This window comes from Myxine glutinosa, chromosome 9 (genome assembly GCF_964187855.1).
Source record: "Myxine glutinosa chromosome 9, kmMyxGlut1.1, whole genome shotgun sequence".
Taxonomy (NCBI): Eukaryota; Metazoa; Chordata; class Myxini; order Myxiniformes; family Myxinidae; genus Myxine; species Myxine glutinosa.
Genome location: NC_136269.1, coordinates 24459541 through 24482000, shown reverse-complemented (window position 1 = coordinate 24482000; position 22460 = coordinate 24459541). Strand labels below are relative to the sequence as shown.

The 22460-nt window shown below is 49.5% G+C and overlaps 1 protein-coding gene across 7 annotated transcripts in view; it reads right to left on the bottom strand.

Moving 5' to 3' along the window:
• Positions 1-22460, bottom strand: part of LOC137435545 (steryl-sulfatase) — a 70633-nt gene that overhangs the window by 27602 nt on the left and 20571 nt on the right. For 3 of the 7 annotated variants that reach the window (XM_068129434.2, XM_078784198.1, XM_068129436.2), the window contains 3 exons: positions 12628-12781; positions 12398-12519; positions 1172-1294 (listed from right to left, as the gene is read on the bottom strand). In XM_068129434.2, the coding sequence (XP_067985535.2) occupies positions 1172-1294; positions 12398-12519; positions 12628-12770 (388 nt within the window). In that variant the 5' untranslated portion in view covers positions 12771-12781. Of the gene's footprint in view, positions 1-1171; positions 1295-12397; positions 12520-12627; positions 12782-15628; positions 15706-22460 lie in introns of those variants that run through there. The other 4 variants (XM_068129438.2, XM_078784199.1, XM_078784201.1 and 1 more) reach the window with 2 other exon arrangements.

The window sequence follows — 22460 nt, the reverse complement described above, 5'->3', positions numbered from 1 at the left end:
TAAAGACCGTCCGGCTATTCGTCCAAGGCTGGTGTTCATCAGCTACGGACTTGACAGTACAGTATTCTCTTTGGACTCAAAAATGCACAGCTAGAAATACAAATCAGGTCAAAGGTCACAACTTGTCAGATTTGGGGTCAGCAAGAGACTGTCTTTTTTGTACCACAATTCTCCTTGCAGAACCATGTAGGTGCATGAGCTTTTCGATAAGCATCGGGTTATAGTTCTCAAAAATCTTTTGTGTTTGTCAGAACTATCACCCTTGCTGCAACTTTCATTCTGCATCCTCTTCTTACAACACCCTGTGTGGGATTACTGTCATTACTTCCCAACAATAGTTTGCTTTGTTGTGTGGCTAGAATTTGAAAAAAATAGTGGCTATTCCCATCAAGAATGTGTGATGGGATGGCCATAAAACAACAACACCAACAACAATCCCATGAGCAACTATCGGAATGCCTCTTCATGGTGGTTGTACCAGTAACACCCAAAGCAAGTCAAGGGCCAAATCTTCCCCATTCGTCCCTGATGCCCGGATTCATCATGGCAGCGTGGTCACGGTCCCATAGACCAGCCCTTTCCCTCTTGTCTGTCTCTTCTCCTCACTCTCTCTCACTAACTATGTTGTGGCCCTGACGTCATGAAGGCGGAGGTACACCACCCTGGATGTGGGGGACCTCTGGGTCGCTCCCGGGAGATTGATTAGCTGTCTCCGTGCCATGGACTTTTTTGAGAGACCTGCCTGGGACTATACAGCAACAACAACAACAACAACAACGTGATAATTGGGCTTGAAGCATCGCCCATCAGATTGCCGTTATGTCATCTGGCCTAGCAAACGATTGAAGAAGTCCACTTTTGACTTGGCAGAGTGGCATAAATGGGGTCGTTGTAAGTAAATTTTCACGACCAAAACATAAATGTAGGACATTGTTGATTATGCCTATGACGTATGGTGACGATGCGTGAAGCGGTGACAGAAGAAAGAGAGGAGATAGGAAGCATAGTTTGACACAGACAGACACCATCTTTGCATTTATTAAAATCAATGGATGGATTGTTCTTCACTAAGTTCTATATTAAAAGAGATGGATTGTTCTTCACTAGTTCACGATGTGAGTGACCCTTTGAAAAGCTCCAATTCATGAAAGCCACAATGGAACATACTTACCTATCATCCCTGTTGCATAGCCATGGTTCTTTAGCAGCTTGGCGAATGTTATTTCGCTTTGCGGAAGCCCACCAGAAGAGGCAGCAAACAAAAACAGACGGATTCTTGTTGTGGAAATTAAGCCTGAGAGGTAAGCAAAAGAAAACATGAGTGTAAAATCAGTGTTTCCTTTCAGGTTCAAAGTATGATTGGCTAATCGTGTTGAGTGACGCATGCAGCATTGATTGCATTTCAAACAAAATAATTTGTAACATTTGTATTAACGAGACCAAATACAGGATTGATGGGTTTGATTTGACTCGTAATACCCGCTCCCACCACAAGCGAAATATGGCGTCAATAACCTCTCCCTGCTTGAGGCCCTGCATATTCTTCATGTGACGGACGGACGGAAGTGTCTCCTTTTCGTAATAGTAACACCTGTTCCCTCCGAGAGCAAAAAGAAAAGGCGCAAATACCCACTCCCTCTGGCAGGGGTCAGTAGTGAAATCACTTGTACTGTTTGTTCTCTGTGTACAGGCGAAAATCGCAAGTTGTCTCCCCATTTTCGCCGGGCGAGGGGCGAGGAGGGAATTATTTTGGGCCTCTGACCTGACCCTGGGTACCCAGAGCTCGAATGCAATATTTGGTGAAGATTGACCAATATATTTTCAATTCTATTGTGGCGGACACGAAAGCTCACTGGCGCGAGGGCATCATTCCGCGCACCAAGTGGGCGGCGGCCATGCCCGAGGGGTAGGCGTGGCCGAGGGGTAGGCAAGCAAGCGAGCTGAGCAGCTCGTTGAGCGGCTCACCGAGCGGCTCGCCAAACGGCTTGCTGAGCGGTTCGGTCCCGGCGAGGTTAGTTTGTACACTTCCGGCAGCGGACGAATTCACCCGCCTCCTCGCCAGCTTCCCGGCCCTTACGCGGCCCACCTTCTCAGCGGGGGCTGTCAAGCATGGGGTGGAACACCACATCCCCACCGCCGGGCCACCGGTCTACGTCCGGGCACGCCGCCTCGAGCCGACGAAGCTCGCGGTAGCTAAAGCGCAGTTCGCTACGCTGGAGCGGCTGGGCATCGTGCGGCGCTCCGAGAGTGCTTGGGCGTCGCCGCTCCACATCATGCCAAAGCCCGGCGGGGGATGGCGACCGTGCGAGGCCTACCGGCGCCTCAACGACACCACCACCCCCGACCACTACCCTGTCCCCCACATCCAGGACTTCTCCGCCCGGTTGGCGGGCATGTCCTTCTTTTCAAAGGTGGACCTCATACGCGGCTACCATCAGGTCCCCGTCAGGCCGGAGGACATCCCGAAGACGGCGGTCATCACGCCATTTGGACTTTTCGAATTTCTTCGGATGCCCTTCGGTTTGAAGAATGAGGCTCAGGCGTTCCAGCGACTAATGGACAGCATCTTGCACGACTTGGATTTTCTGTACGTCTACCTGGACGACATCCTCGTCGCCAGCGCGTCCCGCGAAGAGCACCTTCACCATCTCCGCACGCTCTTCGAACGTCTGGGCCAGCATGGCCTCATCGTGAACCCCGCCAAGTGCTGGTTCGGCGTCACCGACATCGACTTTTTGGGGCACCGCGTCACCAGGCATGGGGCCGTCCCCCTACCGGCCAAGGTGGAGGCGGTGAAGGGGTTTCCGCGCCCCCGCACGATCAAGGGGCTCCACGAGTTCCTGGGCATGGTAAACTTTTACCATCGGTTCCTGCCCCGCATCGCCCAGCTCCTGCGCCCCTTGCACGAGGCCCTCCGAGGGAAGCCGGGCAAAGGTGATGTTACCTGGACCGAGCAGATGGACGCGGCGTTCGCGGGCGCGAAGCTCGCCTTGGCTAACGCCACCATGCTCGCGCACCCGGCGCCCGATGCACCGATCGCCCTCACCACCGACGCCTCGGACTACGCGGTGGGCGCAGTGCACGAGCAATGGGTGCGTGGTGCCTGGCAACCGCTGGCGTTCTTCAGCCGGCAGCTTCGCCCGCCCGAACGCCGTTATAGTACCTTCGACCGCGAGTTGCTCGGGCTTCACCTGGCGGTCAGGCACTTCTGCCATCTGCTCGAGGGCCGTGCGTTCACGGCCTTCGTCGACCACAAGCCACTGGTCTTCGCGATGGGCAAGGTCGCCGAGCCGTGATCAGCCCGGCAGCAGCGTCACCTCTCGGCCGTGTCCGAATATACAACGGACATCCGGCACGTCGCGAGGAAGGACAACCCGGTGGCGGATTGCCTTTCCCGGTCCGTCGCCCACACAGTCCACCTTAGCATCGACTATGCCCGGATGGCGGCGGGCCCGGCCGCCGACCCCGGCGTCCAGGCCTTGCGGACCGTCGTCACGGGCCTCCACATCACCGAGGTGCCGTTCGACGGCGCGGGCACGGCCCTCTTGTGCGACGTCTCCCTCGGGCGGCCTCGCCCCATCGTGCCCGCGGGCTGGCAGCGCCAGGTTTTTGACGCCATCCACGGCCTGTCCCACCCGGGCACGAAGGCCTCCCAGAGGTTGGTCGCTGACAAGTTTGTCTGGCATGGCCTCCGGAAGGCCGTCCGCGGCTGGACCAGGACGTGCCTCGCGTGCCAGCGCGCGAAGGTGCACCGGCACACCCAGGCCCCATTGGCCCCGTTTACGGTGCCGGAACGTAGGTTCGACCACGTGCACGTGGACCTGGTGGGACCTCTGCCCCCCTCGCGGGGTTTCACCCATGTCCTGACAATGGTGGACCGCACCACCGGTGGCCGGAGGCCGTGCATTTGGCGGCGACGACGGCGGCAGCGGACGTCGCGCAGGCGTTCATCGCCACCTGGGTCGCCCGGTTCGGCGCCCCCTCGGACATCTCGTCCGACCGCGGTGGCCCCCAGTTCACCTCGGAGCTCTGGGGGGGCGGTCGCGCGGGAGCTCGGGGTCCAGCTGCACCGAACCACGGCCTACCACCCCCAGGCCAACGGCCTGTGCGAGCGGTTCTACCGCTCGCTGGAGGCCGCGCTCTGGGCCACCCTCCGCGACGGCGGCTGGGTCGACAGGCTCCCCTGGGTCCTGCTGGGCCTCCGGACGGCGCCCAAGGACGACCTGCGTGCATCCGCGGCGGAGTTGGTCTTCGGACAACCGCTGCGGGTGCCGGGCGAGTTCCTCCCCGACCCCACGGCACCATGGTCCGCAGCGCAGGAGCGCCCCGCGCTGCAGGTGACCGCCCGGAGGTTCGCCCCGGTGCCGACGGCGCACCACGGGCAAACCCGCCTACGCACGTCGCTCCGGAGCTTCGCACTGCTGAGTACGTCTTCGTCCGGCACGACGCCCACCGGACACCACTGCGGCCCCCGTACGACGGGCCTTTCCGCGTGCTGGAGACCGGGGTGAAACATTTCACCTTGGACATCGACGGTACTCCCGACCGCGTCTCAGTGGATCGCCTCAAGCCGGCCCACCTCAACGTGGACCCCCGGCACCGCCCAGGCCCGCCGGCATGCCGCCCCCCCGGTCCTGCACCCATCCCGGGTGCGGCCGGAGGCATCCCAGCTGGCATCCCTGCACCCCGGACGCCGCCAGTCGCCCGAGGGCGCTTCGGCCGGGTCAGCCGTTTGCCCCGCAAACTGGCCCTCCAGGTGCGCGAGAATTCTGGGGGGGGGGGGGGGGGGGGAGGGGGCGTGTGGCGGACATGAAAGCTCACTGGCGCGAGGGCATCATTCCGCGCACCAAGTGGGCGGCGGCCACGCCCGAGGGGTAGGCGTGGCCGCGGGATATACACCGGGCGCGCAGCCCGGAGCGCTCCAGTGCTACAGTGGAGCTCTTGAAATAAAGACTCTTTAAACCTACCGCGTTGTCCGCTTCCTCCTTGCGAAGCAAGTAGCGTGCGTAGCACCGCGCTTCACTATAATGAATACGGATTAACATGGACCGCTCTGAGCCAGATGTCAAAATCGACCTCCAAATCCAAATCAAAGAATCCAAAGAAAAAAAAGCCAAAATCGACCTCCACGAATGCCGAAACAATCTTTCAACTTACTTTACTTTTATTGATTCAAACTGCATTCAGATTTGCGATTTCCAAATGTTTGCTCCAACGAAGGCCGAAACTGGTGTTGTTCACGTGCGAAAGGCAATGTAATGTTGGAGCACCGGGTGGACGCAAGGTCAAATCCACTACCTGTATGATCCCTCACTTAGCGACACATTGTCCTCAGGTCTCCGATAGTTTTTTTTTCTTTTACAGATACATAGATCGTTTTCGTACGCCATCCTCCAGCAAAGCCGAACAGATATTCAATTTTGTTTTCAGCTTACAGACAACTCATATGAAAATCTGTGGCTATAGCTGATTTGTCTAATCTTACTATAATTCACCAAATGTCCATCTGTCTGTCTGTCCGTTCAAAGGTACCGCAAAAACGGCTCAACCAATCGCAACGACATTTTGGGTGGGTATTCCTGGGACCCCTGGGAGTAAAATAGGCTATATTGTTTTTCCAAGTTTTCCAATTTTTTCAAACACGATGGAATAATATTTACCGATATGAACAGTGATGTTTATTGAAATTTTACAAATAATGTTTCGATTTTGATGAGAATTACGAACCTGCCGCGAATGCGGAAGTGGACAGATGACGGCAATGCGAGGGTTTGATAATATACAAATACAACCGTCATTCAATCGTAATGTTAAATCGTTAAACGTTAATCGTGTTAATCGTTTTGTTAAAGTATCAATTGATGATTGGAATTGAGTGAATACAATTACGATTTTGAATTCGTAATTTTATTCACCCAAATGTACAGAACTTCACATCAGGATTTAAATATTTGTTTATGTCACGAATGTTGTTAAAAGTTAATTTTTTTATATTAATTTTATTTCATGTGATTAGCGTTATGCTGTTTGGAATGAAAAAAGAGATATCGAGTTCAAGTGAATGACGGAATGCCATGATGGTTTCTACTTTCTAAACGTGAAATTCGTGGATCGCCATATGCAGATTCGCCATTGACTGGGTATGGAACAAACGTACCAGTTTGTTTGCCAACGGGTGCGTTTTTCATGGAAGTCCTTCACGAACTTGCTGTCCATGTCTGACGTGTGACTGAAGGTGCTACAGGAATGTGGAATTTATTGGTTTCATGCTTTAGCATTTGCCGTTTCTGCATTGTCTGTTTGCTTCTGGCCTCCCACCCGTGCGTAGCACAGGTACCTCACTAGTACATCTCATAGGATGTCTGTCCAAGCTCTAATGGGATGTTCCAAGTGATCGCATCCAAAACGAGCCAGCTGTGGTTTTAATATGACCTCCTATCGAGGTTTGGCACCAATTCCCAACGGTCATGGACTTGCACACAATGGGGTTAGAATTACAATTTCTGAACCACGTTAGGCCAACACGCAGATGGTAAAAACAGTTTCAACTGGAACGCCCCTCGGCCAGAGCTGGATCCGGACCTGAACCAAAATCGAATCGGCTTGGTCTTTTCACTTACCCAACTCATCCACAAAGTTTAGTCAGAATCGGTCCATAACGTTTTGAGATATCCTGCTCACAGACAAATAAACATACAAACAGCAAAGGCCTAACAAACTTTTGTGATCAATTTATCAGAGGCTTCCGAGCATGAGGCAGCGGTGAGTTACGTATTATATGTCCAGGGCTTCCCTGGTGATTCTTGCCAACTCGGTTCTACCGAGAAACTCCACAGCAACTCCAGCAATATGTGTGTACAAAAGAAAGGTTGGGGGAGAAGGGGGAAGAGTCCAGGTCAAGTAGGAGGAATAGAATACATTTTAATATCTGGAGAGAATGTGGGTGGATTAGACCACCTTGTTTTTTTGTCTTGTCCTCCCAATTTCAAGATAGATTTGTTTGTGTATGTCAAGAAAATGTGCATCAACTAGAATGGCACTGGGTAGGGAGCATACCTCCGCTAGGCTGAACAGTTTACATTTTGTATCCCACTGATAGGCCGGATTTGGATTCGGACCTGAATCAAAATCTAACCGACTTGTTCTTGTCACTTAACCAATTCATCCCCTAAGTTTTGTCATAATCCATAAATAACTTTTTGAAATATGCTATATATCGGTTTTGGCCCTATCACTCAATGGGAAGAATCACGTGGAAACTTTAAAAATTCTCGTATCCAGATCCAGATCTTCACCAAAGTTGAATCAAATCTTCCTGGTCACACACCCAACTTGTTTAAATCCATCCACAACTCTTTGAGATATCTGTCCACATTCGGTGGCAATGGTAATTATAGTTTCGTTGATAATTAATTTACACTTGGACTGTGAGCTCATGTGCATCGGAATCCATTACATTTGATCGGAAAAGGTACAATGCCCAAGTTTATTTCTCTATCAAAAATGTTCTTGCATTTCCGTTCAACTGTGTTGTGCAACTGCATTTCGACGGCACAATTACAATGCATCCATTCCATTAATCTCGGGATGACAGAAACATGATCACTTTGGATCCAAAGATGTGTTTTATTACCTCTGCCACCGAAGTTGGATGGAGGTTATGTTTTCACCCCTGTCTGTCTGTCTGTCTGTGAACCGGATATACGTTGTGGACTGATTCAGACGAAACTTGGTGGACAGGTTGGGTGTTTTACAAGGACAAATCGATTCGATATGTTTAAGTCCGATTAGAAAGTTTTTCTCCAACGATGGACTGTCAGCAGCTGCGTGTGTGACATATTTATCCCGATTCACAGTAAAGTTTGTATTTTGTTTCGTGAATTATTACCGAAATAGAAAGACAAACATACATTTCCTATTCGACTATCTTTTAATTCACTGCAAAATGTCACCATGCCAGCTGGCTGGGTGTGTGTTGCCTTGGCAATCAACCAATGGCATTGCAGTAAAGGCCTTCTGCAACTCTGTGTGTCTAACCCAATCTGTTAACTTCCAAACCTGGAATTATCCCAATGGTATGTCTTCCCTCATGGACCTAGTGGAGCATAATGTGCTTTACAGTAATGGGCAGATGGAGCGGGGTTGGGCTTCCGTGAGGGGGTGGGGGACAGAGTGGGCAAGATGGCGGCCTGCATTAAGTTTGCGTGTTGAGCTGTGATTAAATGCTTTGCCTTTATCAAACGAGCCTGCGTGTGATACATTTCAGTTGGCGAAGAAGATAAATCAACAAGTATATGAACTTTCTGTGAATTTTTTCTGGGTGAATCGTGGCGGAATTCAGCAAGATTAATGAATTCAATGCGGACACTGATAGACCATGGGATGACCACTAAAATTGTTCATTTTCGTAGGGCTTCAAGCAAAACCACCATTTTTATGGCAGAGCCTTCTAGAACAGTGTTTGTCCGTCCGTATGTCCCCTCAAACATATACCAATCAGAGCTGAGGATCTGGTCACATGACAGAGTGATGTGATTACATCTGATGTCATTACGGCGGCTGACTCCTCACACCGCCATTTTGATTCCAATTTCGTTCAGGCGGAACATATCGTCGAACCTGTCATATATCACAATCGCCATGCTCTACCTTTACGTTTTTCATTCAGTGTGAAACACAAACAAACCGTTTGTTAAAATCACTATCAAATATCGAAAGCATCGGCATTACGGCTCTTGCAACAATACGGTATGTATAGGCCTTAGGCTTCATGCCTCCCCTTCGGAACGCTTCAAACAAATTAAGCCCAGGTTTCTTAATACAGTAGTGTATCGTTTCAGTAGTATCATTTTCGTAATAATAATAATAAAATAGCAAATATAACCATAACACTTTAATCCCAATGTCATGAATGGAAAGTTAATGGGTTGAAGCGGTGTATGGTTCATGAATCGATGATAAGCAGTGTAACCGCGGAAGTAAGGAATTAGCCTCGGTTTTTTTAATAGTAATATCATTTTCGTAATAATGATAACGTATCGTTAATATTATAATAAATGTAATCGTAACACTAATCCCTTTGTAGTGACTGCAAAGTTACTAGAGGCTAAAATATATCTTCTATATATTAAAGTAGCGGCAGCTTTGCGTCACGCTACGTCATTACGTCTATTTTCAACTAAAGCATCAAACAAGCCTGGCTACGCCGCTGTTGGACTTTCGGTCTCGTTTCACATGTCGACATTTTAAATAATATTGTAAAACTCATCTGATATGTTGCCACTCCCTTTTTTTTGCTCCTGATTCCAGAATATTTAAAAATATGCCCGAAATTACTACACTGGAAAGATCGCCATTCGCCGCGTGTATTCGGCTCGTGCGTGCGATCCTATAGCGTGTATTGTACAGGCCCGTGTCATGATAATGGTTTGTATTGAGTTTGGATACTTTTGAATACATGTTACTCCATTGTACTGCAACAATGCTAGGATACAACAACAACAACAACAATAACCGGAAGGGGGGGGGGTCTATATATGGCTGATATGTCAACATTGTATGTCAACATTGCATCCATCATGGCGATGAGCTCGATATCGTCGAGTGCAGATGACTTGGAATCAAATGAGCAACCCTTGTGTTGCATGCATGTTTTGATGGAAGAGACTGGAAAACTAACGCATTTCCAAGAGAAAAGAGGGAAAACAAAGGCACTCAAGTTGATGCTGTCTGATGAGAAGTGGCAGAACACATTTAAGAATTTAGGCCAGTCATTTGATGCGTTGTGTCCCCACAGTTGAATAAAGAACTTGAACAATTTGTTTGCACTCTGTGCACCGGAAAGAAAGGAGTGGATAATGTCAATGTACTAAGGTACAACATGTTCGGGATGGAGTGTAAGTTTGAGAGCTCCACTTACACCAAATCAAGACTCACTTGAGCAGCATATCAACAGAGCAAACAATCAAGCTGCAATTCACAGGAGAACACTCCAGCAGTTTATGAATGTACCAAACCCAACCCAGCATGGTTGGGACATGGACAACGGAGAGCTGGTTATCAAGTGGGACACTTTGACACCAGCTCCAGACAATTTGATTGCAGCAACAAAGTGTAAATGCAGAAAGGGGTAAATGTCATACAAGACAGTGTGAGGGTGTCAAAAATAAAATGACCTGCACAAATCTGTGCAAATGTCTAGAATGTAGCAAGCTAGAATGGAGGTTACTGCTAAAAATGCAACAGATATTCAGGCAATCAATGCCTCTGCTTTTCCCCAAGGGAAGGAAGAAAAACAAAGTTCAGGCCTTTAACCACCAGTGCAAGCATTTCAGGGGTACGGCCAGCTCTGGCAGCCGTGGTAACTGGGACACCCAACATGAAAGTAGGAGACAAAGTTCAAGTGGAAATTTCACGAGATGTTCCAGTACATTCCATTCATCTGATTAATGCGTAAGCCAATTTGGAAAAAGGAAGGGCAACGTGCACATAATGTGTGCAGCATGATTCTGAAGTCGATGGTGGGGAGGTTTCGGACAACATATACCCCAAGTGTAGTGCCAGTTTTGGGAATAGGGGAATTCACCCCCTGGTAGCAGAATTTGACAAAGATGGAAAAATGTCAAAATGCAGGTTGATACAGGAGCCTCCATTTCAGTGATGAGTGCCAAGTCTTTCAAAGACATTTGGTCTAAATATCCAGTGGTGCATAAATCTGGGGGTTGTTCTACGCACTTACACAGGGGAGCTGATCAAAGTTGTTGGAACTATTGATGTTGATGTTCAATATGGTGGCCAGAGATCCACCATACCTATCATGATCGTGGATGGTGTCGGGCCAAGTCTCGTGGAGCGGGACTGGCTGGAGGTGTTCAAGCTGAAATGGATTGAGATTTGTCACATTGGGATATCAGCATCCCACACACCCGTGATGGATCAGTACCCAGAGGTTTTTCAGAGCGGACTAGGCAGAGGGAAGAACATGACTTCCAAAATTCATATGGTCCATTCGCTCAACCAAAGTTTTTCAAACCGCGACCGGTGACCTTTACCATAAGGGGGAATGTCGACCTTGAGCTTGAATGCCTGTAAAAGGAAGGAATTTTAGAACCAGTAGAGTTCTCAGACTGGAAGCTCCAATAGTGCTGAATTCTGGATGCAGTGCTCCAGAGGCTGTCAGGTGCGGTGTGCACAAAGAAAAAACCATGGATGTGGAGCGGGGTGCACATATTTCTTTGTACACAAAGAAAAATGTGTTTTGCAAACCAAGGACGTGGAGTATGTGGGCTACAGGACCGATGCAGAGGGGCTGCACCCTGTAGTTAGCAAGGTTCGGGCAGTGTTGGAAGTGCCAGTTCTGAACTGAAGTCCTACCTGGAGCTCTTGAATTATGATGAGCGGTTTCTACCCAACCTGTCAACAGTACTTGCGACAACTATCGGAGACGCTTCTTCGTGGTGGTTGTACCCCACAATGCTAGACGGGGCCAAGTCTTCACCATTCTTCCCTGCTGCCCGGATTCGTCAGGACAGCGCAGTCACAGTCAGAGTGCCAATCGGTCAGCTGCAGACTCAGCCTCCAGTCCCAAATCTTTCCTTGGTAAATCAGAGCTACCCACATTCCACAACACCTTTGTTCTTTTGACCTCAATTGAATACTGCACTCAACTATGAGATGGCACCCCAGTATCACACCTGTCTCTCCTGTATCCTATGGACAAGGCTGAAGTACAATATCGGTTGCTCTCACATCATAGACTTAAGCATAGCTGGGTGGTCTCTGTTTTCTACCATCTAGTCTCCAACTTTGTTCCCTCTGCTCTCTCAGTCCTCCGACCCTCCTCAGCACCTGCAGGAGGCACGCGTTCTTCAAGTAACCCCTTCCAAGTTGAACTTCCAAATTCCAGGCTGTCTGCACCCCTCAACTCTTTTATTCCTCACCTTCCAAAGGCTGTTCTGTCTTACTCTTCCCTCAATAACTTCACACCAGCAGTGGACCACCATCTCTTGTCATCCCCGATTCTGACCCATAAATCTTATTACCACCAAAAACCTTTCCTACCTCAACCATCTTACTTGCTACTTTCAGTGTTTCTCCTCTTTTCCTATTCATTCCTTCTCTCGATGTTCGTGTCACTGTCGGTTCTACCTTGCTCTTCCATGACCCTCACTTATGTAACAAAACATATATTTTTTTCTCCAAAAATATACCAAGCATGCAATTACATGCAACAAAAATATGAATAACATGGGGTCGCAAAAGACCCTATTTTTAACAAACGTGGAACAAATTTTTTTTTCATCATCCGTATGTTAAAGAGGTGTAAGCCGATGGAGAAGGCAAGCATGGTTAGATGTTGGTTGTGAATTTGGGAGTGTTGTTGCCATCAGTTTCTCACCGTTTCTGATTGGATATCGCCCTGTGAGGAATGCGGCCCGACTTGGTGTACACACCGAGGCAGCCGCTATATGTTGAGTCAGCAGAACTCCTTCCGTGGCCAAACGGTCTATGGCTGGGGTTCTAGTTTGTGAGTTAACAAAACAAAGTCTGTGAGTTAACAAGATAGATCGATCTCGTGTTCAACAAAATAATGGAGAACAAAAATGCACGACGCAGTGTTTGTGTGACCTCAACGTGTCATTGCCATAGCATCCAACATCTCCAATCCCCAAATCGTCGGCAAGGAACAGCACGTAGTTGGGCCTTGGAGCAGCCTGGCTGGCCACATGCATCAGCATCGTCAGTAGAATGCACAACGCACGCAAGAGCATCTTCGGTAGTCCTGAGAACACGCAAGGCCATATCAAAGCATTCAGGCTACATCTTACTATAATTCACCAAATGTCTGTCCGTCTGTTCCCAGGTACCGCAAAAACGGCTGAACCGATCGCAACGAAATTTTGGGTGGGTAATCCTGGGACTCCCTGGAGTAAAATAGGCTATGTTGTTTAATCCAATTTTTTCCCAATTTTCCAAACACGATGGAATAATATTTACTGATATGAACAGTGATGTGGCTTTTATTGAAATTCTACAAATACTGTTTAGATTTTTATGATTTGCATGTGATATGATTTAACGGATGTTTATAAAAATCGTTTAAAATAAAAAAAGCCTTCAATTTCTGATATTTTGCCTTTTCATTTGGGCCTCCCAATTGAAGCCTCACCCGTACAGCGGGTACCGTTGCTACTAGTGGTAAATTCATAGGCAGAAATGTAACAACAACGGATTTACATTCACCGGTTTCCAACAAGCAACACAAGCTCGAAATACCACAAACATTCCCCATCATCATCAATGATTCAGTTCGGTTCCATATTCCAATGTCCTCCCAGCCCATTAACATGGATGTTTACAAACTACAGAATCCATCATATCTTTTTTTATAAATGGATGCAGTACAATGCAGTAAAAGTAAGGCTGTAAAGTAAGCAGCTGTGGATAGTTTGGGATATGAACATTTGCAAACAAAAATTTAATTCCTGCCACCCTGATAGCACGTTCTCACCTAAAACGAGTGCCAAGCCAAGGGACTCCTTCCCTATCCCTCCACCCCATGCGGTATATGCCAGGGGCTTTTCCGCACCAAGTTTACGCCGTGCGAGTTAAAAGACAGATCGACCGACTAACGTAATATTGTATTAAACATTAACTCCGCACCCCTTTATTCACGCCCCACATCCTTCTTGCTTACCCTTCACCCAATGACGGATTAGTCATTAACAACACTCCAGGCTCCTCGTCAGTGCACACCTACCCACGGGTGTGCAATCCCCTGTCGCACACCCCAATCATGCGCTCCACAACCAACTCAGGTGTGCATCCTCGCACACTCACCACAACCAACTCACTCTCTGTATCACATTCATCACACATACACTCCGATGTGCATTCATCCACACTTTCACACTCTGTAACACACTCACTCTTCGACGCACACTTTTTTCTTACACGCGCGCCATTTCCACTCACGCAGCACACAAAGGACCTTTCACGAACGCCCGGGTGCCGTCTGGATCCCAAGCGCGCGAACAATCCTTTCGTGCCAAACACTTTTCCGCAAAACCTCTTAGCACCATATACCGCCCTTCTCACCTTGGCGCTTCCTCCTCTTCGCTCCACCACCTGCAAACTTTCCATTTGGTTAAGCACGGCATCACGATGTGAACATGGACTTTGCACAATTTTCATTCCTTCCTTCCACGAGTGCTGTTCTAAGTCCGCCGTCTCTCCAATTTCCACTATTATTAATTCTTTAATTTCTTTTTCCTCGACGACCGCTGGCGCTAATGAAATAAAATCTTCTAATTCTGCGGTCGCCGGCTGCCCCATACCCCGGGTCGCGATTTCTATACCCGTCCAGTTACCTGCGCCTTGCTCAGCCTCGCTCAACCCGCGCTTCTCGAGTCGCGCTACCTCGTCGCGTACTCCCGCAACCTTTCCGCCCGATCTGCGGTCAATGTCTCTCCCATATTTTTCTATGTGGCCACCCATTCTGTTTTCAAACCCAGTTAACCCGTCCTTCATTCTTTTCATTTGGTTTTCCCGGGTGTCCATCTTGCTTTTCACCCTCGTTAACCCCTCGCTCATTTCGCCACTCACGTCCTCCAATTGGGCCCATAATTTGTACTCTAATCCCCCCAACTTACTTTCTAACCCCCCAATTTGACCTCCCAATTGCTCACCCAGTCTATTTTCCATTTGTTTATTATCGGCCCTCATTTCTCCCATTTCTCTACTTAACCCCCCAATTTGGTTTCCCATTTCCATTTGTATGACTGCCTGTAGCTGCGCCATGAGGGCCTGCATATCTATCCCTCCCGCTTGCGCAGCGGGCGCGGCCCTCGTCGCCATGTGCGAGGCGCCGCCATTTTGTGCGCCTGCAACCCCTGCTACAGCATTCTTCATTCTCCTCCTCCATCTCTCCCACTTCTTCCCTGGGGTCCTGGGTTAGCTCTATCTCCTCTTCTACCCCCTCATTTCCCCCCACTGGCATCCGATCGCCTTGATCATCCATGGCACGATTTTAATTTTGTTTTTAATACTAAATTTTGGCCGCTCGAAATTTTGACCAAATTTTTCAGATATATTAAAATTTGGTTCGGGCTTCAAATCCCACTCCCAGACACCAATTGTTACAGATTCGGGGGTCGGCGCTCCCCTTATCAAGGGGGGGGGGGGTTAATCCCCTTGTCCTTTTAAGCTGGCCGTCCCGAGTCCTGGAAGCTACAATGCTCCTCCCGGTCGGTCTTGGGTAGGGTGATTGGTCAATTTGGGTCACAAATACCTAATTACCAACACCGACCGCGAGCAGGGAAATAACTCCCGCTCGAACCACAGATAAGATGGAAATTGCCGAGCGGTTAGCAATCCGCGGCCTGAGCCATTAACAAATGACTAACCCGATTCTGAGCAGTTGCGATCGTGCCACAGGTACTCAATGGAAAGAAAGGACGGAGGCGATCGGATTAGGGAAAAACCAAGAAATAACAGGTGAATTTATTTACAATCAAGAAGAAGAGGAAACGAAAGGAATATACAGGAGGAAGAAGAAGAAGCAGGACACAGGACAGGCTTACCTATACAGTCTTAACTTAACAACCCCAGGACAAACAGACACACTCACACGGGATGGTAGCTGGTAGGGGAGGAAGGTCCAAGCAGATGTCCAGGCTCCTTGTCCGGTCCCGACTCGTGCCGTGGTGGTGCTGGAAGCGGGCCGGCAGCGCGTCGTTGTCGTTGACCGCGAGCGGACCTTACAGATATCGGGGGAACTGGGATGTGGCGTACGTAATACGGGTTTCGTGCCAACGCTCTCTCTCTCCCGATCAATGTTCTTATCAAAGGCAGTTCATATCAAAGGGCAGTTCGTATCAAAGGCAGTTCGTATCAAACGAGCTCCCTCACGCAGTTCCTCAAGTCGCCAAGTCCGTGGTAATCAAGCTCTCTCCGCGCAGTCCTATACAATCAGCAGTCTGTGGCGCAGTCCTTCAAAGGGATGGCGCGTGCGCTTATATAATGCACTCAAAGATCAATGCGCGCTTCATCAAACCACACCCGCCAGTGAGCTCACCTCAGTCCTGGTTGGTTGGCGAGGGCTCACCGGCTCCGCCCTTGATGGTGAGTTGACGTGGCCACACCTCGTTCTTGTGTCCCGCCCCCTTTTTCCTCGGCCTGAGACCGCATGTTCAATGGCGTTTGGAGCGAGCGCTAAGGCGACGAAGGCTCAATGCAGCGAACGCTGTGAATCAAACCATGTGACAATTTGGGGAGAGACAAGCCCCGACTGTAGGGGCGCATAATGGCGTAGCTTGGAGAGAGCAGCTGCAAAATGAACGAAAGGGCCGACTCCTTATTTGATCGATTGATGCAACGTAGATTCAACTATTGGGAATGTCCAGGCTTATCTGACATTCTATCTATTGGCCTTATCTGACACATAATAAGGAAATAACTAAAGTTCCTATGGTGGCCTACGTGTTGCATATGGACTAACAAAGGGTGCAACCTTTAACCTTTTAAACGATGGAATATTTACAAGAATTATTTACAAAGTGAGGGTTCTAAAACCGCAACAATATATATATATATATATATATATACTAGCAGAAGTACCCGGCATTGCCGGGCGGGGGAGGGATGGGGGAGGGGAGGGGAGGGGAACGGGGGGAGAGCGAGCCCCTTGGTAAAGCGAGCGATTTTTTTTTTTTCATAGCATCATAGCGTTCATAGCGTTCATAGCGTCATAGCGATTTTTTTTTTCATAGCGTCATAGCGTTCATATCGTTCATAGCGTTCATAGCGTTTCATAGCGCCATCGCGATTTTTTTTTTCATAGCGTCATATCGTTCATAGCGTTTCATAGCATTCATAGCGTTCATAGCGTTTCATAGCGATTTTTTTTTTCATAGCGTCATAGCGTCATATCGTTCATAGTTTCGTAGCGTTTCATAGCGTCATAGCGATTTTTTTTTTTTCATAGTGTCATAGCGTTCATAGCGTCATCACGTGATCGCTCTGAGCGAATCAGCGCCCACCTGCTCTGATTCCGTGCGCTGAAATGCGCTGAGGTAAATATGAATAAAAAATATGGATCGTCAAATATTTTGAGTTCGGCCATGTTCGTCCCAGGCTCAATGGCCATGTCTATGCCAAATATCAAGCACGTAAGCCTCTCCGTTTAGGAGTCTATCGGTAACATTACACACACACACACACACACACAAACTGTGTTTTATATATATATATATATAATATATATATATATATATATATATATATATATATATATATATATATATATATATATATATATATATATATAATATATTGTTGCGGATATGAGGACTGTATTTTTTTTATTGTGTGCTTTATTATTATTATTGTTTATTCTGTGCCTCCTGCCTCCGGAGTTGTGTAAAGGTCAAAGGGCGTCCAATAATTAGTCCAAAAGCATACACGTCAGCCAATCATAGAATACCCCTGTTCGATAGTTATATCTTATTATGTGTTTTAGGGTAAGGCTGTGTCTCCCATTAATTGAAATACTCCATTGCACCAGTGAAAGAGATAGATTCCCTTCATTCCCATTCCCAAAAACCTCCATTCCCCCTTTCGTCGATTGGCAATTACCTCCCCTCCAATTGCCGCCATTGACCACGAGGCAGGGTCGGAGAAGAAAGGCGTGTCTCCACCACGTCATAGAGGGGAGGAGTGAGCCAGTCCCACTCGACCAACCAGGAGCCAGGTGTTTGGCTTGAGAGGGCGGAGAGAGAACGTTTGGGGGAGGTTCGAAAAGGTTGAGGGGCGGGGCCTATATAACCCGCCGGCGGGGCGTTCCCAAGTGCAGACGAGAGGGAGTCCAAGCAGTTGAGACAAGGAGGGAGAGACATGAGATGGGCTGAGAAAGGAGAGGAGCTTTTAAGAGAGTCGCAAAAAGGTCCAAGGCAGATGAGCTGAGAAGAGAGAGGGTCCAAGAAAGAGCTGAGTTGTGAGGTCCAACAAGCAGAGATCATCCAAGGAAGCACCAAGCCTGCTATTCGTCACCTTGCTCGCGAGCGGCAGCGTCTACAGCAGCAGCAGCAACAACGCTCGCCAGCCGCTTAGGGGCCTGGACGGCAGTTCGGAGCAGGGCCGCAAAGGAACGGTGGCTGCCCAACGTGCGGATCGTGCTGCCGGACCCAGTGGACTTTCCTCTCCTTCCAGCCAATTCCTGTCATCATTCCCCGTGTGAGTCGTCTTTGTTTGTTCTGTCCTGGGTAGGTAATTAAGTCTGTATAAGCTAAAGATTTCACTGTGTCACCTGCGTCTCATGTCCCTGTAAATAAACGTGACTGCTTTCTTCTTGCTTATATGTGTGTAAATAATAAACCCAGTTACTCTTCTGTACGTCTTCTTCCTCTTTGCATTCGGTCGCTTTAGAGTTTTCCCGATTGAATAGCGGTGGCGCGATCCGGCCAAAGTTTGGGGTAAATCGGGTTTTAGTTAGGGGAATAACTGTTCGGTCGCGGAGCCTCCGCTCGGCAAACATACCATCTTTAAACGCGTACCGTAACAATTGGTGTCGGGGAGTGAGATACGAGGCCCGAAGCGCGCTTAACGCGCTCAAAATTACGAGCTGCTGAAAATTTGTGTTTTAAAGGAAAACCCGAATTTTGAAATCGCGCCATGGCTGGTCAAGGCGACGGGATGTCGGTGGGAGAGATAAACGGGGTGGAATCGACCCAGGACCTCGGGGAAATGTATGTGGAGGAAAGGGAGGAGGAGAACATTGGCGATGTGGTTGAGGGGGTATCAGACGCGCAAAATGGCGCTCTCGCGCACGAGGTTTCGGGCGCGCAAAATGGCGTCCTCGCGCACGTGAGTGTAGCGGCACCAAATTTTGCCGCGCCCGCGACCGTAGCAGCGCCACCGGTGGATTTGAATCTTTTCATGATACAAATGAAGGCCCTTATGGAAAAGAATAGTGAGCAAATGGGGACCCAAATGAGGGCTCAGAGTGAGCAAATGAGGGCTCAGAGTGAGCAATTGGAGGGCCGAATGGGAGACCAAATTGGAGGTTTGAAACACAGTATGGGGGTAATGGGGGGCGAAATGGGGGGCAAAATGGGAGAAATGGGGGAACGGCTAGAAGCTAAATTTGAGGGGTTAGACAACGGGATAAAAGAGGTAAAGAATGGGTTAACGGGGGTGGAAAATAGAATGGCTGCCCAGGAGAATCAGAGGGGGTGAAAAATGGGTTAATGGGGTTAGAAAATAGGATGGAAGACAAATTGCGGGAAATAGGGGAGCAATCCGCCTGGGAAATCGAACAGATGGGGAACCAGATGGAGGAGATGAAAGAGGAGATACGACGAGGTGTAAGTGAGGTCTCGGGGGTACGCGAGGAGGTAAAGCGAGGTGAAAAGCGTATAGAGAAAGAGGTGAGAAATGGAACGGCTAGGTTACAGGGGGGAATAGAAGATCTGACGGAGGAGGTGGAACAGCTGACAGAGGGACAAACGGAGTTAGTGGAGCAGGTTCAAAGGAACACTGCGGTACTAGGAGGGTTAAAAGCGACACGAAACGACATAAAAAAGGACTTGATAGCGACACAGAGGCAATGTCAGATGGTACGTGAGGGACTGACAATGAGGTTGGACGAGGTGACAGAGGTAATGGAAACGAAGGACCGGCAGGTGAGGACGCACATAGAAACGGTCAAGGTAGCCTTAGAGGACGAACTTGAGGAGACGCACCGGGAAATAAAAGAGGTGAAGCAAAAATTAGAGGAAGTGGAAGAAGAGGTGAGTGAAATTAAGAAGAGACGGACAGAAACTAAAAGAGAAATACAGGAGGAGGTGATGGAATATGTACAAGGTCGGTGCTCAACTCATAATGGTATGCTCACGAACCAAATAAAGAGTTTGCAGGTGGCAGAAGAGGTGCGACGAAGAGGTGCCAAGGTGAGTGGCGATATACGTGGAAATGTACATGATGTGAGAGGAGCTTCAGTCGGCTTGGGGGTTGTTGTGGACCCGGGTGTTCGTGAGAGGCCGTTGGTGAAGTGTGCGACAGGCCTGGTGTGCGAAAAAAGAGGTGTGCGAGAATGTCAGACTCTGAGGTGTGTGAGGAAAAAGTGCACGCCGAGGAGTGAGTGTGCTGTCGAGAGTGAGTCGGTCGTAGCGCGTGTGCAAGGGAGCACATGGAAGCGTGTAGTGAGGAGTGTTACGGAGGAAGTAACGAAAGAGTGTGTGCAAGAGGATGCGCGAGAAAGGTGTGTAACGGACAGGTGCATGGGGAAAGAGTGCGCTGTCAAGAGTAAGGGAGAATGCACGCCTGTGGTGAGTGTTACAGAGGATGTAACGGGAGAGTGTGCGCAAGAAAGGTGTGTAACGGACGGGTGCATGAAGGAAGAGTGCGCTGTCAAAAGTAAGGGTGAGTGCGTTGTCAAGAGTGGTGGTAAAAGTAGTGAGAGTGACACGGAGCATGAGTTGGTTGTGACAGGTGAGCGAGGATGTACACCTGGAATGGAGGGATGCACACCTGGAATGGTAGAGCGTGTGTGGGAATGCACACTTGAGTTGGTCGTGAGGCACGTGGTTGGGTGTGCGAGTGAGAGCACACCTGTGATTGTCACAGGGGAGGTGACCGAGGAAGGGGCGCGAAGAGGGTGTTGGTGAGGTGTGCGAGCGACGAGTGTGTGCAAAGGTGTTCGGTGGTCAGGTGTGTGACCAAGTCTGTGAGCGGAATGAGTGTACCGAGGTGTGTAAGGAAAGGTACGAGGAGCATGGGAACAGCTGGAGGTATGAGCAAGAAAAGGGTAGCGTATGCGTGTAAGCATGCAGGTGAGGCATCGACGGTAACCGGGTTAGCGGTTAGAACGATATTTAGCCGAATCGGGCCCTCGGTGTGCGTCGGGCAGCTTCGCGTGCCGCGAGGACCAGCGGGGATCCGAACCACGGCGGGTTCGAAAGGACCGCCGTACGTGATCCACGCTGGGCCGCGTTTCGAACGGCCACGTCCGTGCTCCACTAAGCGGAGCGGGCATCCCGATAGGGAGGGTCGTCATGGCGACCCCTTTTTGTTAAGGCGTTCCGGCAGGTCGAGATCGGGCAATTGGATGGCTCCACGCCGAGGTGGTGCGTGGGATCTCAGCCCGGGTAAGCGTCCTTCCCTGCACCGAGTGCCGGACGCATCCAGCCGCCGGCGCCAACCAACCCGCATTCATTGCTCGGCTTTACGAAGCCAGGCTGTGGAAGTGAATTGGCGCACCGAGAGGCATTAGTAAATGGACTGTGATGATGGTGATAGTGATAGTGTTTTGATCCAAAATTTAGAAAAGTGAATAGAATTGGCAGTAAATCGAAAATTTTGGATTTGTTGAATTTGGACGAGCAAAATTTATAGTGAGAGACCCCCGATGTGGCGGGATGGCAAATCCACCATCCCTCACGGGGGGGGGGGGGGGGGGGGGCAAAGGAGCACTAGTTTTATGGGGTTGATGGCAGTGAAAACTAGCCCGGGTGGGTTAGGATATATCGTGTGTAGGGATCTAGCGAAGATGACATTAGGTAACGGTAAGGTTAGTTAGTGACAATGACACCTGTAGTGGGGACGCAGGTAGATTAGTGTGGATGATAATGACGTGGTATGTGCTTAGTTTAAAGGGACGACAGGGAGCACTAAGTTAGCAGGGCAACAGGTAGTTCAGATGATGCCGTGTGTTTGAGGATTGAACAGGTGTGATTGCACAGGTGTGCAACTGGACAGGTGTGTGGAGCAGTGTATGAGGGAGTAGTGGTGATTGCATGTTGTGTTGACCAAATGGTCCAGGAAGAGAAGGAGGGTGCAGGTGGCACCAGGTGTGAGTGCACAGGTGTGCAACAACAGGTATGAGGAACAGGTGTATGGAAGACATGGAGTATGGAATATATGGAGTCTTGGAATGGATGGTCGTGGAGTGAGTATGGTGGAAAACTATGGAGTGGAGTGGATGGTGCGAAGGTGTGAATGGGGGAAGAGTGGACCCCCATCACGAATACCCGGGGCGGGTAGTGTAAGTGTTAGGTAGAGGGTATAGGTAAATTGTGGTTGGATATTGGCATCTGTGGTGCGGGTGACAGAATGGTATTTGGATGGGTGCATTAGTGTTGTGGAAATGGCTGGGCGTGTAGCCTGTTAGTGTGTGTAGTTGGTTTGGGCACTCCACCACTGTGAGGATGTCGGCCAGGTGAGGCCGCAGGTGGGCTCTGGGAGCCAGTCGAGTTGTTGTGGATGGGGCCCGACGATCCGGAGGACGGACCCGGGTAGCCCAGTGCCAGAGGGCACCGAGGGGTGACAGAGCCAGGAGGGGCCTTCCCCAGTTAGTTAGGTTAGGGTGAGGAGCTAGGTAAGCTCGGGTGGCAACTGCAGTGGTGGAGGTGTGCAGGTGGGTAGACCTGCTGGGAGAGCTACACGTCACAGCCCAGAAATTGTGC